The sequence below is a fragment of the Sciurus carolinensis genome, chromosome 7, assembly GCF_902686445.1.
Source record: "Sciurus carolinensis chromosome 7, mSciCar1.2, whole genome shotgun sequence".
Classification (NCBI taxonomy): Eukaryota; Metazoa; Chordata; class Mammalia; order Rodentia; family Sciuridae; genus Sciurus; species Sciurus carolinensis.
The window spans coordinates 111,712,107-111,728,215 of NC_062219.1; the positions used below are offsets into that span (position 1 = coordinate 111,712,107).

The 16,109-nt window shown below is 47.3% G+C and overlaps 1 protein-coding gene across 1 annotated transcript; it reads right to left on the reverse strand.

Moving 5' to 3' along the window:
• Nucleotides 1-14: 14 nt before the first annotated feature.
• On the reverse strand, nucleotides 15-6,272 carry Hsp90ab1 (heat shock protein 90 alpha family class B member 1). Its single transcript, XM_047557850.1, has 12 exons — nucleotides 6,115-6,272; nucleotides 4,628-4,774; nucleotides 4,117-4,323; nucleotides 3,848-4,007; nucleotides 3,555-3,688; nucleotides 3,155-3,463; nucleotides 2,543-2,708; nucleotides 2,147-2,337; nucleotides 1,702-1,849; nucleotides 1,313-1,581; nucleotides 510-843; nucleotides 15-399 (listed from the first exon to the last, which is right to left on the reverse strand). The coding sequence occupies exons 2-12, from the start codon at nucleotides 4,772-4,774 to the stop codon at nucleotides 290-292; spliced, it is 2,175 nt and encodes a 724-aa protein (XP_047413806.1). The 5' UTR covers nucleotides 6,115-6,272; the 3' UTR covers nucleotides 15-289.
• Between the last annotated feature and the right edge of the window lie 9,837 nt (nucleotides 6,273-16,109).

Here is a 16,109-nt window from a genome sequence, read left to right on the forward strand (position 1 = left end):
AGGGAGAGCAGAACTGTATAAAACTGCATCTTCTTTATTTTGCATACTTTAATTCTGGAACAAAATAAAACAACAAAAAAACACAATACAACATCCAACCCTGCTGCCAAACTAGGTAGGGGATGGGGGCTTGAAGGCCCTGTTTCCTGCCTTAAAGACACCAAGGACAGGAGAAAAACCACTAGAACATCAATCAGCAGAGGAAGCCAGGTGGGAAAGGGCCATTCAAGGCTAATAATGTAGAAGCCATGGGGACACTATACAGAGGGCAGATTCTCAGTGGCAACTCCTAATCTACTTCTTCCATGCGAGATGCATCCTCATCACCCTCAAGAGGGGGAATCTCATCAGGAACAGCATTGCTGGGTTCCTCTGCTGTCACTTCATCTTCATCAATGCCTAAATGTAAACAAAAGACCCAGTGAGAAATGAACTGAACAGACATTAAATATGTCCAAAAAGCCAATTCCACAACTAGCCCCCACAGCGAAAGAGTCCACACTGCTTACCTAGGCCTAGCTTTATCATGCGGTAGATGCGATTGGAGTGGGTCTGGGGGTCCTCAAGGGAGAAGCCAGAAGAGAGCAGCGCAGTTTCAAATAGCAGCACCACGAGGTCCTTGACAGCCTTGTCATTTTTGTCTGCCTCTGCCTTTTGCCGCAGTGTCTCCACAATGGGGTGGTCAGGATTGATCTCCAGGTGCTTTTTGGCCATCATGTAGCCCATGGTAGAGTTGTCTCTAAGTGCCTGGGCCTTCATGATCCGCTCCATGTTGGCTGTCCAGCCATAGGTGCTGGTAACAATGCAGCAGGGTGAAGACACAAGCCTATTGGAGATTGTCACCTGTACACAATTGAAAGAAAGTTGTTTTTTTTTTTTTTTTTTTTTTTTTTTTTTTTTTTTTTTTTTAGCAGAGCAGCCTAGTGCAACCCTATAGTCCTGACTATTCCAAGAGGCTAAGGCATGAGGATCACTCCAGCCCAGGAGTTTGAGGTCAAACTGAGGAGCACAGGAGACACCTCCCCTTGCCAAACAAAAAATTTAGAACACTTTAGGTTTAGATCAGATCATTGGAAGGTAAAAATGATAATATGCTTTTAAAAGTTTCTACATTCCCAAGCACCTGAATTAATACCTATTCTCTAATTTTGTACATCAGTAGCCTTAAACCTAGAGACTAAGAGAAATAAGGCCTTAAACAGTAAAACCACCTGAAACCACTAAGATTGCTAATCAGCATCATAAGATTCTGAAAGGAGCAGCCCCCAAAGATGGAGGTTACAAAATATATCCTAGTCCTCAAGTTGCTTACCTTCTCAACCTTTTTATCCAAGATTTCTTTCATGAGCTTGCAAAGGTTCTCAAATTTTGCCTTGCTCTCCTCCATTTTCTTTTTTTCCTCCTCATCCTCCGGTAGCTCCAGGCCTTCTTTGGTCACGGAGACCAGGCTCTTCCCATCAAACTCCTTGAGTTGCTGCACACAGTACTCATCAATAGGCTCAGTCATGTATACCACCTCAAAGCCCCGCTTCCGCACGCGTTCCACAAAAGCAGAGTTGGCCACCTGCTCTTTGCTTTCACCTGTTGAATTATTAAATGTGACTCAGTGACCAAAAGGATTTACACTGCCAGCTCCCGCCAGTTAGCCCTGATGTGTCCTCCCCAGATAGTAGGCTTTGATCAGACTAGGTCTTAACGCACCAGTAATGTAATAGATGGACTTCTGTGTCTCCTTCATGCGAGAGACATACTCTGAAAGAGAAGTCATCTCATCTCCAGACTGAGAGGTGTGGTAACGCAGCAGCTCAGAAAGGCGCCGCCGATTAGTAGAATCTTCATGGATTCCAAGCTTAAGGACAGGAAGAAAAAAAATAATCCAACTTCACTGAAAATAACCTTACTTCCATATAAATAGGGAAATACATTCTGATTACTGAAAAAGTAGTCATAGGCTGGAGTAGTGGTACCCATCTAATTCCACAACTAAGGAGGCTGAGGCAGGAGAACAATTCAAAACCGACCTCAGGCATTTAGAGATACCTTGCCATAAAAAAATAAAAAGGGTTGGGGATGTAGCTCAGTGAACTGCCCACCCCCCCCCCAAAAAAAAAATAAAGGTCGAGGGAATAAGCATTTGCCTCCTTACCTTAAGATTTTTAGAAAATGCCTCATAGAATTTTTTGTAGTTCTCCTTGTCTTCTGCCAACTCAGAGAAGAGCTCAAGGCACTTCTTCACAATGTTTTTGCGTATGACTTTCAAGATTTTGCTCTGCTGAAGCATTTCTCGGGAGATATTGAGGGGCAGGTCCTCAGAGTCAACAACACCACGAATAAAGTCTGCAATTGAATGGCAGAAAACTCAGTACAAACAGTTACATGCAAACTGGTACCCAGATTCAAACAAAGGTTCTTTTGCTTCCTGAACCTTGACTTGTTTTATTGTAGAGGAACACAGATTACCGTCACAGACATTACAATCCCAGGAGAATACTGCAGGTCTCAAAACACTTTACCCACTACAACAGGCCCAGGGGATACTTACTGAGATACTCTGGTATCAGCTCATCACAGCTGTCCATGATGAACACACGACGGACATAGAGTTTGATGTTGTTCTTCTTCTTCTTGTTCTCAAAGAGGTCAAAGGGAGCCCGCCGAGGGATGAATAGCAATGCCCTGAATTCCAACTGACCTTCTACAGAGAAGTGCTAGGAGAAAGAAACCCAAGATAATACACTAGCAGAACATTTCAGGACAAAAGTGTCTTTCAGTCAACACCAAAGTATCTACATCTACAACTGACATACAGCAGTTCCTACTGGCAGCCCTGGAGGGAAAAAACCTGAACCCTAATGCCAATAACCTCAGGACAGTCCTCAATGTGTACAATCCTTGGTTGAGTTAAGGGAACAGTTCTCCAATCAGAACCCTGTTATGGGTAAAGCTGCCATGGACGTTGCCCAGATTTCTATTAAAAGACAAAAGTGAAGTCATTTGGGAGGACAGAATCTCTCCACTGTGACAGGGTCACTAGTAAGTGAACTCATGTGGCTCCACAACTTTCAGAGTTTGAGCTATCAACCAGTTGGGCAAGTTCTGTATGGACTCTACTACCTGCTCCACTCCGGCTGAGCCCACATATAAGGTTTCTCACCTTGACTGCCAGGTGGTCTTCCCAGTCATTGGTGAGGCTCTTGTAGAATTCTCCGTATTCTTCCTGAGTAATGTCATCAGGGTTTCTGGTCCAAATAGGCTTGGTCTTGTTCAGTTCTTCATGATCAATATATTTCTCCTTAATCTTCTTTGTTTTCTTTTTCTTATCTTTACCAGTATCATCCTCTTCATCTGAGCCCACATCTTCAATCTTGGGTTTCTCCTCATCATCCTTATCTTCCTCCTCTTTCTCACCTTTCTCTTCCTCTGCCTCATCATCACTGATTTCCTTCTCTCGTTCCTTCTCCAACTAAAGTACCAAACATAGTGGTTAATAGTGAAGAACACAAAACTCCACAACCAGACACTCAGTACAGATGGGTTGCCAAACTGGTACTCACATAAAGGGTGATTGGATAGCCTATGAACTGTGAGTGTTTCTTCACCACTTCTTTGACCCGCCTCTCTTCTAAGTACTCTGTCTGGTCTTCTTTGAGGTGGAGAATGACTTTAGTACCCCGGCCAATGGGCTCACCTAGTAGAGTCAATTGCAATGAAGGGTAAAGCCATTGAGAACAAAAGCAAGACTGATTTTTTTTAAAAGAAACTGCTCTACAAGTATGATACTCAAGATTGCTATTTCTTCCTCCAGAGAACTCTAACCCAGCTACATCCATTTGGAGAGCCAACTCACCATGATCAGCCCGTACAGTGAAGGATCCCCCAGCAGAAGACTCCCAGGCATACTGTTCATCATCATTGTGCTTTGTGATCACAACCACTTTCTCTGCCACCAGATAGGCAGAATAAAATCCAACACCAAATTGTCCAATCATGGATATGTCTGCACCAGCCTGCCAAAGAATATTAAAAAAAAAAAAAATGGAGCATGAAATTTGAAACATAATCAGTCACAAAAGCATCGATGAATATTAATGTGCACACAGATGAAGTGCTATATACCTGAAGAGCCTCCATAAATGCTTTAGTACCAGATTTGGCAATGGTTCCCAAGTTGTTTATGAGATCAGCCTTGGTCATGCCAATGCCTGTGTCCACCAAAGTCAGGGTCCTTTCCTGAGGGTTGGGGATGATGTCAATTTTCAGCTCTTTACCACTGTCCAACTTGGAAGGGTCTGTCAGACTCTCATAGCGAATCTTATCCAAGGCCTGTAAATAATACAAATGATAGGCATGTTTTTATAGTCCATCTCTTCTTCCAAAATTCTTGGTTTTCTACTTCCACATAGCCTCAATTCTATAGTCCCTTAAGTCCTCAGACCAACAGCTAGCTACATTATCCACTTGTCCAAGTCACAGTCTCTTCAAGTATATGATGACTACCCAGAATACAAATCTTTTGGAATAGTTTATCCCCTTCAACAGTAGCAGCTCCCCTTCTCTCTCAAGTGCTTTAAAAATGAAAAAAAAAAAAAGACACAGCACTCCAATGGAGACCTGCTTGAACACTTACATCAGAAGCATTAGAGATCAATTCCCGAAGGAAGATTTCCTTGTTGGAATAGAACGTATTGATGATGAGAGACATGAGTTGGGCAATTTCTGCCTGAAAGGCAAAGGTCTCCACCTCCTCCTCTCCATGGTGCACTTCCTCAGGCATCTAAGATAAAGATGGTCAAGAATTACAAAGAAACTTGAGAATCCTAAAGGTTCATAAGTTCAATTAAAACCTGAAGAGATTTGAGTTCAAACTGCTTTGAGCCAAGTACTATCTATTCCCAAGCCTGAAAAAAAAATCTTTAAACATTTTAAGCTACACACTAAATAAGCCAACTCAGGAAAACCTAAATCCTTCAACCAAATGCGAAGCCAGACTTTTTGGTAAGGTTATCTTAAGGTCCAAGCCTTAAAGAGTGATGAGGCGCCTCAGCATCATCTGGTAGCTTGTGAGAAATTCAGAACGCTGATCGCATCACAGGTTATCTTAAGAACGCCAGGCAAACCCCATGCACATTTTAACGTGAAAATTTAAACTCGGGGAAAGGACAGAGTCTAACAAAAACAGCCCTTTATTTACTGCTACCCCTTAGTATCTCCGAGGTCCACCGAATGTGGTGTTCCACCCTGCAGGGTAGGATAACCTGAGATCGATGGGGTGGAACCCAAAGAGCAATTAAAGCAGGACAAAGAACCAGGAGGCAAAGCTCCACCGTGACCGCTGGAACAGCGCAGACTCCCGCTTAGGACCCAACATAACTAAGATGGTGGCCAAAGCCATCGGTCGACCCTCGTCACTGCCGGACATGCGTCGGCCGAGACCATGCGAGGAGGGGGCGCCGCGGTGCACCCTCCCATCGCCCCAGCATCCGGGCACTGGGGCGGGGCGCCAGGCACCAGAAGCTTCCAGAACAATCTCAGCTCTCTGGGAGGAGCGGGGGAGGGACCATGAATCTTCCAGAGCCTCCCCCCTCCCCCTCCTTCACCCGGACTGCAAGAAAATCTGAAAAAAGCGCGGTGGGACCGAACAGACTGAAGACTGAAGACGTTCCTGCCTCGCGGCACACCCTCACACAACCGAAAGGCCCAGAAGACTTGAAAACGCGTCCAGTGACACAGGTGACAAAGGCAGCCACGCCGGGTGGTGCTGAGTCACCCCGCGCGCGCAGCCCCACCACCCGCTGGCCCCCCATGGCCGCGTCCGGAAGTGGGCAGCAAACATGGCAGCGTCCCGTGCCGGCGCGGCCACCACGTGCGGTCGCCCACCCCTCCAGCCCCGCTCCGCCATCCCTCTAGTCCGCGGCGATTTGCCGCCTGGTGGACGCCCCGCCGCCCAAGCACGATAGAGAAAGCTCTAGAGCCCGAACCCACCACCCCAAAAACCAGTTTTTCCACAGGCCGCCCCGGCACAACGGTGGCTAACCTTCAAAAGATCAGAGGGACGAAAACACCACAAAAGAGCCCTCGAAGGAGAGCGGCCCACACCGAAGACTACGGCCTTACCTTGACGAGAAGGCGCTGCGAGTATTAGAATAGAGTGGGCCCGAACAGTGCGCCACTCGCTCGCCACACCTAGGCTGCGCGGGGTGACTCAAGAGAGCTACCGTGCGCCCCCAGTCGCTCTATATAAGGCGAAGCACAGCCCGGGCGCCCTCCCCCGGATCCCTCCGCCTTAAAGGAGGGCGCCTGTCAGCTCGCACCTGCAGCCTCCCGCCCACCTGACGTCATGGTCCGAAGTCAGGGACGGGGCGGGGAAGAGCCCTAGCACCCCGCCTCCAGCTCTGCCTCGGGATCAGCTGTCGGTCCATTTGCCCTTTTGCTTTCCTTCACAGCCCGGTGTCTGCAGGTCAAGGACCTCACAGGATTAGGAATGGGGAGCGCTCTTGTGGCCTTAAACGGTGGATCTACCAACCCCCTAGAGTCCTCGGAGCTGGCGTCTCCACACTCTTTAGAGGCCGGGCCTCTGTGGACATCTAAAAAGAGAAGAGACAGCTAAATCATCCCTACTGCCTTCCCAAAACTGATCTTCCTAGAGTTTGTCCTACACATCGCATATCCAGACCACGGACGGTGTGGCACTCAGGGTACGACTTTGGGCACCCAAGATCCCCGCTCTCGCGGGAGCAGCGGGAAGGCCGGCAGTTCGGGGCGGGGCGTAGTTCCGATTCGGGGAGTGCGCTGGCCGGGGCCGGTGGGGGACTCTTTGCCAGCATGTGGCGGAAGGAGCGGCAGCGGCGGTGCTGCGGCACTTCCAGCAGTTTCCAGGCCTGTCTCGGCAGGGGCCCCCCGCCCGCCCCCGCCCCTGCGAGGCTCCGCCTCTCCCGCTGCGGTGAGCTCGGCTAGGGTGCTAGGCCAGTGGCGTGTTTTGTCCCCGTCCTATTTACGGTGGCTGCCCCCTGCGGAACCTCTCTCCTCGCGGGTCTTGGAGGAGTACTCCCTCGCGGGTGGAATCCGGCGTCAAGATCCCTCCGGATCTGTCACACGCGCATGGGCAGCTGGGGTGGCTCTGCGGGCAGCTCTCAATGACCGCGTCTCTATGGGAAGGACCTTCCCAGCCTCTGCGTTCATGAAAGTACAACAAAGCTCAGGGACATATGCCCTCCCTACATGGACATCAAACTGTTTCTCCAGCAACTTTCGCTTTTCTCACCCGCTTCCTTTTTGCAACTGCTTGGGCTTGGGGAGAAGAGAGTCCCCAGAAACCTCTGCGGGTTCTGCAGGAGTCTTGGGAGATCTCGTGAACACGCTGCCCGGAGGGCGGTCTTGTACCAAGTTGTTCTCTTCAGCCAAAGAGCCCAAGCCCCTTAGGCTGTGAGCCTGCCTGTACCTGCCTTCCAGCTGGCAAGCTGTCCTTACCTTTCCAAGGTGTCATTTGGAAGCCTGGTGAAACCATTTAAGAGAGAATAGCCCCCCTGCTCTGTGCACTGTTAGATGTCCATGTGCTCCATTCTTAGCCCACTCTGTCCACCCCTGTAATACTCGAAGGGGTTACCCCACCATTACCAGCCGCACCTTCCTCACCAATCTTTCCCTAATACACCTTGGTCATTGTTGAATTCTGATGAACAAAGGAGGACCCTTGTTTTCCTCTTCCTTACCCACCTCCATTTAATCAACCCTGCCCTCTCCACTCCAATTCTACCTGTTCTTATCATCCCTTGTGGTCTGTGAGAAGCCCATGGTTGGGCGAAGTCAATGAATGTGGAAAGGGGCACTGGGTGCTACTGTCAGGAGGGCCCCAAGGTGCTCTATTCCTGATCAAAATCTCAAACCAAGAGCTGGGGAGGTAGCTTAGTGATAGAGGGTTTGCCTAGCATGTGTGAAGCCCTTGAGTTTGATTCCAAGCACCACAAAAAAAATAAAGATCTCAAACCAGCCAGGACACAGTGGCACATGATGTAATTCCAGCAGTTTGGGAGGCTCAAATGGAGGAGCACAAGTTGGAGGCCAACCTCTGCAACTTAGTGAGATCCTGTCTCAAAATAGAAAATAAAAAGAGCTGGGGATAACTGGGGTGGTGGTACAAGCCTGTAATCCCAGCAGTTTGGAAAGCAAGAGGATTACAAATTCGAGACCAGCTTCAGCAACTTAGTGAGGCCCTAAGCAATTTAGTGAGATCCTGTCTCAAAATAAAAAGGGCTGGGAATATGACTCAATAATAAAGCACTCTTGGGCTAAATTCCCAGTACAAAAGGGGGGGGTGGTTAGGGAGGATGTAGCTCAGTGATAAAGTGCCCCCCCCCCATGCTTTTTAATGCTCAGTACCAAAAAAAAAAAAAAAAAAATTTCCAAACAAAGCAGTCTGCACTTGTAGTCCCAGCAGTTAGGAGGTTGAGCTTCTGCAAATTTGGAAGTGTGAGACTAGCCTGGGCAACACAACAGGACACCATGTTTTTGTTTTTTGTTTTTTGTTTGTTTTTTTAAAAGCAAACCTCAAATCAGGAGCAGCCTCCCTCAACATGTCCTCTCCCTCTGAGCAGAATGGGCCTAGCTAATTAAAAATGTGTTGCATGGGCTGGTAATTTAGCCTAATGGTAGAGTATGGCCTAACATAAGCCAGGCCCTGAGTTCCATGGTTCACCAAGAGCCATTAGGACATCGCACTGACCTGTGAGCAGGTGAAAATAATTTCACATTTTGAATAGGAAAATGAAGGTTTCGGTGATTGACTACCTGGTCACTCAGCCCAGAGCCCTTCCTGCTCCAGAAGTGGAGTGAAAATACGGTCTCCCTCTCAGGACCTAGGTCCAAAGCAGATGAGGATCCATTCCTATAAATGGGCTTCCTCTGAGTTGGACCCATAGCACTGTCAAGACTAGAGACTCCTCAGAGACATCCTGAGGACTTTCTAAATTGAGAAAATCTCAAATCATACCAGTATAGAAATTCCATTTGTTTTTCGAGGAAACCTTTCAGGAGACCTCTGCCTGTGACCACAAGCTTAATCCCTCTTTTACCTATTGACACCAAGCCCCCACCCTGAGTTTTGCCTGGGGACAGGACAGGGAGCCCTCAGCCCACTAGGGCTGTAGCAGGCTGAGTGTGGACCATGGAGGTGTGGGAGAAATGGCAGAGACCCCAGTCAACCTGGCAAAGAAGGCAGGCTTATGGCCACAGCTAGCCAGGCGAAGGTACAAATCTGCTCCCAGAAGAAGAAAAAGCATGGAAAGGTATAGAGACCAACAAAGGTACCATAGTTCAGGAGCCCCTGAGGGAGACTGGAGCCGCTGAAAGTGGCTCTGTAAGCAGGAATTAGTTCTCAGAAGGTTGCAAATGCCCTGTTGAGAAGATCTGACTTTAGGGGTGAGGGAGACCACTGAGGGCCTTTAAAGACACTTTAAATGCCTTAATTCTCTAGAAGCTTTATTCCCAGCAGCACTTACAACCATAGAGTTTCTCAAGATACCCATTATTCCTCATCAGGCCTCAAAGCCCAGGGTAACTTGCAGTTGAAGACTGGTCTCTGAAGCAGGAGCAGGGATTGACAAACCACCACCTGCAGCTGGGGATACTGTTACTTGTTTTTCTATGGCCTAAGGGCAAAGAATGATTTCTACTTTTTTTTTTTTTTTTCTTTTTGGTACTAAGGATTGAACCCAGGGGTGCTTAACCACTGAAGCACATCCCCAGAGCCTTTTTACATTTTATTTAGAGACAGGGTCTCACTGAGTTGCTAAGTGCCTCACTAAGGTGCTGAGGCTGGCTTTGAACTTGTGATCCTCCTGCCTCAGCCTCCAGAGCCACTGGGATTACAGGCGTGCACCACCACACCCAGCTTGATTTCTACATTAAAAAAAAGATTTTACATTTAACTATAATTCTCTAGTAATTCACTAAATTACTGAACCTATCCTGGAACTTGCAATCCTCCTGTCTCAGCCTCCTGAGCTGCTAGGATTACATGTGTGCACCACTGTACCTGGCTAATTCTATTTTTTTTTTTAATTTTTAGTTATAGATGTACACAATATATTTTATTTATTTATTTTTATGTGGTGCTGAGGGTCAAACCCAGTGCCTCGACATGTGAGAGGCAAGCACTCTACCACTGAGCCACAACCCAGCCTCCTGGCTAATTATTATATCTCTTATTTCTTGTTTTATTGCATCATCTAGGACCTGTAGAACACCAAGTGGAAGCAGTGCTTCTGGGCATCCCTGATCAGAAAAGCAGTGCTTCTAACATTTCACCATCGAATATAATTTTTTTTTTTTTTTTTTATTGAACCCAGGGGTGCTTAACTACTAGGCCACATCCCCAGGGTTTTTTATATTTTATTTAGAGACAGGGTCCCACTGAGTTGCTATGATTTTTTTTTTTTTTTTTTTTTTTTTTTGTGGTACTGGGGATCGAACTCAGGGCCTTGTGATTGCGAGGCAAGCACTCTACCAGCTGAGCTATCTCCCCAGCCCTGTTGCTATGAATTTTAATCTGAATAAATATTGCATTTTCTGCATCTACTGAAAACATTACATTTTAATTCCCTTAAATGGTTAACTTATTAATAAACTTTCTAATATTAGACTGACATGACTTGTTTCTCTGAAGTTTTATAGAACTCAGCCCCCCAAAAAACTACCTAGGTCTTATTTTCCATATGGAAGCATTTTAACTAGGGATTCAGTTTTTTTTTTTTTTTTTTTTTTTAATGGATTTCTACTTTTCTTTGAGTCAATGGTTTAATAATTCTTCTGGATATGATGATGATGATGATGATGATGATTTTGAGATAGGATATCACCACTCTTACCCAAGTTGGTCTTGAATTCATTTGCAGGCTTGGCCTCCTGAGTAGCTGGGACTAGGAATGTGTGCTATCACACCTGGTTTCGATATTTCTTGAAAGTTTTTTTGGTTTTGTTTTCTTGGTGCTGGGGATCAAACCCAGCACCTTGTGCCTGCAAATAAACCTTTGGTCACTAGGCCATACCCAGGTTCTCTGTTCCTACTTTCTTTGGATCAGTTCCATTGTTTTCTATTTTCTAACTTTAATACTTAGTGCATTAAAATTTAGCCTTTCCTTTTCTCTAACATAAGGATTTAAGGGTACATATTTCTCAAGAACTATATTAGCCACATCCCATAAAATTCAATATGCTGCAAAATATTTATTATGATTCAGTTTTAAGGATTTTCTGATTCACCTTATAGTATCTCCTTTGATCACTGTAGAAGTGTTTTAAATTATCAGTTGTTTTTTAATTATCCTTTATGTGGTAGGCAATGTATATGAATGTCACTGCCTCTTTTGTATTTGAAACTTGGTTTGTCAAGTTAGACTGTGGTTAGTACTTGTCAATCCTCAACATGTGCTTGAGAAAAAATAGACATTATCTTGTTGGGTTTGATCTGTTAAATCAAACACATTGTTGTTCAGAATAACCAACACAAAAAATGACTGAAGTGTGCACAGAACATATTTGGAGAGGTCGGAGGCAGGAAGCCAGGCAGGGTGGGAGGAAAGGAGAGCCCTTCTGAGGAGGGAGGGGAGAACGCAGGGCGGAGGCAGGGGAGGGGCGCAGCACAACTCTGGGTTGGAGGATCCAGGAGCCTGTTTTAGACATGTTGTGAAACACCAAAGAGAGGGGTTTGCAGGCGGAGGGACACGTGGGAGAGGCCTGGGCTGGACTGGTAGATGTAGGCATCATCAAGCTGATGGCTAAAGTCAAGGGCAAGAACAAAATCACTTAGGGGAGAGTGGAGCCATTCTTGAATTACAAACCAGGCATCTTTGGTAATCTGCTCTATTAATACACATGTGACTGTGCCTCACCTTTCCAAGGGCCCCAGGGATGTGACTAAGTCCTGCCTGCCTGCCATTGCCAGCCAGCCCAAAGGGTTTGTCCTTCTCCTGCCATCTCACCCACCAGGCATGCCTTTTGTCTTGGGCTTTGTTCAGAGTTACTTGAGTAAGAAGGTAAAACATAACCCCAATCTGTTTGTCTCAGAGCAGATTACAATCAGGGGAAGGCACAAGGGCAGGTGGCACCACAAACGATCCTGACCCACTTAATGTTCTACCTACCACCTGCCCTGTCTCAGGCACCTGGCACACCTTTTCAGTATGCAGGTCTCAACTGACTGTATTTCTGAACTAGTCACCAGAACCGGTGCCTGCTTGGTTCCTTCCACTCAGATAAGGGACAGGTAGGGCTGGGTGGTGAGGGAATCTGGGTGCTGGGTAAGTGAGGTTAGACATCAAGGACTTTGTTGATGTCACTTGGAAGGCTGACATGAAAGTTCAGTATCCTAAGGGGCTTGGGACCCCTGGGAATGTGAAGAGAAACGACTCTCTCTGGAATGTTCCAGAGATGGGAGGAAACGGATCACATCTCCATTGTGGTGCCACGTGATCCCTCCTATCTTTGTCTCCTTTGCTGCCTGGGAAGAACTCTTTGGGGGATGGGGAGCATGAGGAGACGGACTGATTCACCTGGTGCCTTTACAGAATATTTACAGTTTGCAGAATATTTTTTTCCATCCTTCAACTTTTCAACCTTAGTTTTCCGGAATAAAATGAACACAGCAATAGTCAGCACTTTTAGGGTTTATTGGGAGAGCAAATGAAACGAGGTGCCAGAGTACAGAGCGGTGGGGAAAGCGACACTACTCGCCAGATCTGAGTGGAGTCTCACAACCCCACGCCCGCAGGCAGGGCAAGCGTCACTATTCCTGCTTTACACAAGAGTGGCTGCGAGATGGAAAGTGCCTGGTTCAATGTAGCCCAGTTGAGCAGGGGGGTGTGGGCCGCCCTCCAGCCACCTGCTCGCCGGTGACGTCACCCTCCGCCCCTCCCCGAGGTGCAGGGCGGGGCTCAGGCTATTCCCGCCCCAACCCGGCATCTGGGCTTCTGGCTCCAGCCCTGCAGTGAGGTCTCCTGCTGCCCTGTGGAAAAAAGGTACCCAGACGGTGGTTCACACTGGAAATGGCTGGACTGGGGAAGAATGGCGTGGTTCTCAAGCTTCCAGGTCCTGTGGGAGAGGGGAAGGAACGGCACCGGGGAAGAGCAGAGCAGCCTAGATAGGAGACCCCAAGGATGCTTAGGCTCATCCTAGTGACCATGGCATCTCTGTGGCTCTGGGGACCTCATCTCCTTTATCTAGGTTTCCCTGTACAGCTGCCCTCAGTTTCCTTAACAAGTCCATACATATATTGACCTGCCTTTTTAAGGAAAGGAGCCAGGGCCACAGAGAATGTGTGGCAGGCCCAAGACAGAATTCCAGGCTCTGAATCCAAACAAGATAGCCCTCTTGTTTGGCAAAAAGCCTGGGAGAGGGAAGCTTCTTGGGCCATGCTGACCCACTCACCCACTTAGCACTCACCCACAGCCTGGATGGAGGGGAATGCCAACTTGCTCCTTTGCAGGGAGCACCAACACAGCCAGGGCTACACAGGGTTGAGTGGACACAGCTGGCCCTGAGAGCACCACACAAAGGCCAGTTCAGTGTGGATGGGCTGCAGGAACCAGCCAGGACACAAGGTCACTGATGGGTTGGATTGGGACTCTGCCTATCTCTACCTTAGTTGCCAACTCATCCCAGGAACCAGACAACCCCCAGGACCTGCATGGACAGTGCCAAACTGGCCTCTGTATCAGATCTGCTGTCTGACCCATCACAGACAGCCACTCTTCCCTGTGTGTGGACTCAGGTTTCAAGCAGGGCCTACTGACCAGACAGCAGCACTGTCTCTTTAAAGTGACTCTGCATTTCTCTGCTCACATTCATTTTGATTTACTATCATAGTTTAACCCTGAGAACAATTTGGGTTTTGTTTTCACAAGAATTAGGGGTCCCCTATCACCCCACCCCTTATACTCGCCTACGTCATGCTCTTTCCACATTCTCTTAAAAAAATAAACATATATTCTGATTTGTTGGTTTGAACTTGGCTTCATTTCTATTTTCAAGAATGACTGCTGATTTTACTAGGGCTCAGTTTTTTCAAGAGTGTTCAAGGTCTCAACATTTCACCATAAGACTAAAAAGAGGGACATTTCTGTGCAGCAGTGGCAGCCCCAAAGAAGGATGACAGACCATTTTGAGCAGAAATGTCAGGTGTTGACCAATATTAAGTCATGGCAGGCAGGGATATCTGGCAGATTCTCCAGCTCTGCTCTTCCTTCCTCTTGGAAGCAGAGGGGAAAGTGGTGAGAGCCAACAGGGCCCCCTGCCCACCGCCAGGCTCACCCAAGGTAGCGTTGTCTGCAGAGCGCCCACTTGTGGCCAGGATCCATCACTGCAGCTGGTTGCCAATTTTTTCATAAAGATTTTCTTTTCAGGAAAGATATACCAGTAATTTCCTTCAACATCAATTTTAAGTACAGAAAGTGACTGTAGTCTTTTCTTCCTTTGAATCATTGCTGGAATTGGGAGGAATTTACATAACATCCCAGGGGCACAGGCAATAAGCACCTCCACACAGTTGGAGTCACACATGTGGAGACCATGGAGCAACAGGTGTCACTGGGACACAAGCAGATACAGTGCAGCAAAATTTCCCAAGTACCTCTGGGAGTCAGGCACGGCATTTTGAGCTTGAAAAGCCAAAACATGAATAAAACACAGATCTAACTTCAAAAACATGGTGATCTTGTAGCTGGACAAAGATAAGCACCTAAGCCAGCATGGTACATGCCTATAATCCCAGCTATGTGGGAGGCTGAGGCAGGATGATTCCAAGTTCAAGGTCAGCCTGGGCAACTTGGCAAGACCCTGTCTCAAAATAAGGGTTGGCAATGTAGCTCAGTGGTACAGCCCTTGCCTAGCAAGCACAGGCTTCTGTTCAATCTCCAGTAGCAGAGGAAAAAAGATAAGAACATGATAGACGATAAGTCACCACATTACTAAAGTTTGCTGTGTAGAAGAGAAAGAAACTGCAGAAACTGGCTGTGGCTGATGGAGGATCAGGAAATGTTCAGGGAGAGAGGTGCATGCTCCAGAGAAAGAGACTAGCACACCCCTAAATTAGTTTTCAGATTTTTTTTTTCTTTTTGTGGTAGTAGGGATAGAACTCAGGAACATTCTAACTCTGAACTACCTTTTTAAATTTTGAGATAGGATCTCACTAAATTGCTAAGGCTGGACTTGAACTTGTGATCCTCCTGCCTCAATCTCCCCGGTAGCTGGGATTGCAGGTGTGCACCACCATGCCTGGCCTCAGATTATTCTTGTGGCCATAACTGGGATAGATCAGAGAAGACCTGGGAGTTGGTCCCAAAAAGCCAGGTAGAAGTGGTAGAGGATCCTCTGCCAGGCCCCTGGGGGGACTGCTGGTCCTAAGGAAGGAAGCCAATAGGGATCTGGGGTTTGGGTTCAATGGGGAAGGTAGGGAGGCCTGAGGTCAAGCAGAAGAGAAAGATCTCAGGTCTGTGGCTACAGTTTGCCTCATATCACATACACTGAGGCATGTGAAAGCTGGAGGAAGAATACTAAGGAACCAGCAGCTTTTGAACCTGATTGGAAGGAAGTCCTTGTCTGTCTCCACCTCAGATATATACTCTGGTTTGACAAATTAGCACCTGGACTTCAGTTCCCACTACAATGGTATACTTAACTACCCCATTAGGGCTTGAGCTCATGGAAGAGACTGAAAAATAACCTAACAATTTATTGAGGCCCGAAGCCATCAATTAAACGAAACACCTCTGATAGAAAGGAAGTTCTGCCAGAGGTGCCAACTCAGTAGCAACGTGCTGGTCAGGAATCAGCAAACAGCCCAGGAAGGGCAGCAAAACCTCCTGCCTTTCCAGAAAGAATGAGACTCACGCCCAAGTGCTGGGGCTGGAGGGTCATTATGACCAGAATGCTGCACTTACCTACTTACCTCTAGCCAGGCAGTCATTCTTGGGCAGGGGTCTCAGTTGTGAGGACTTCTCCACTGAGACTCTCACAGTCCCATTCCAAACCACCCCTCCTTAGGCCAGAGTTTGGGCTGAGGAGGAGGAAGTCCAGCTTCAGTATGAGGACACATAGGCTCCTTGTTCCCCAGGAAGTCT

Bases quoted from the DNA above. Each gene is read 5' to 3' on its own strand.
- Hsp90ab1 (XM_047557850.1), bottom strand. From the start codon at position 4,774: ATGCCTGAGGAAGTGCACCATGGAGAGGAGGAGGTGGAGACCTTTGCC. The intron at 4,324-4,627 runs GTAAGTGTTCAA...TATTATTTACAG, and splicing joins TGATCTCTAATGCTTCTGAT to GCCTTGGATAAGATTCGCTA. The intron at 2,709-3,154 runs GTGAGAAACCTT...TCTTTCTCCTAG, and splicing joins AAGACCACCTGGCAGTCAAG to CACTTCTCTGTAGAAGGTCA.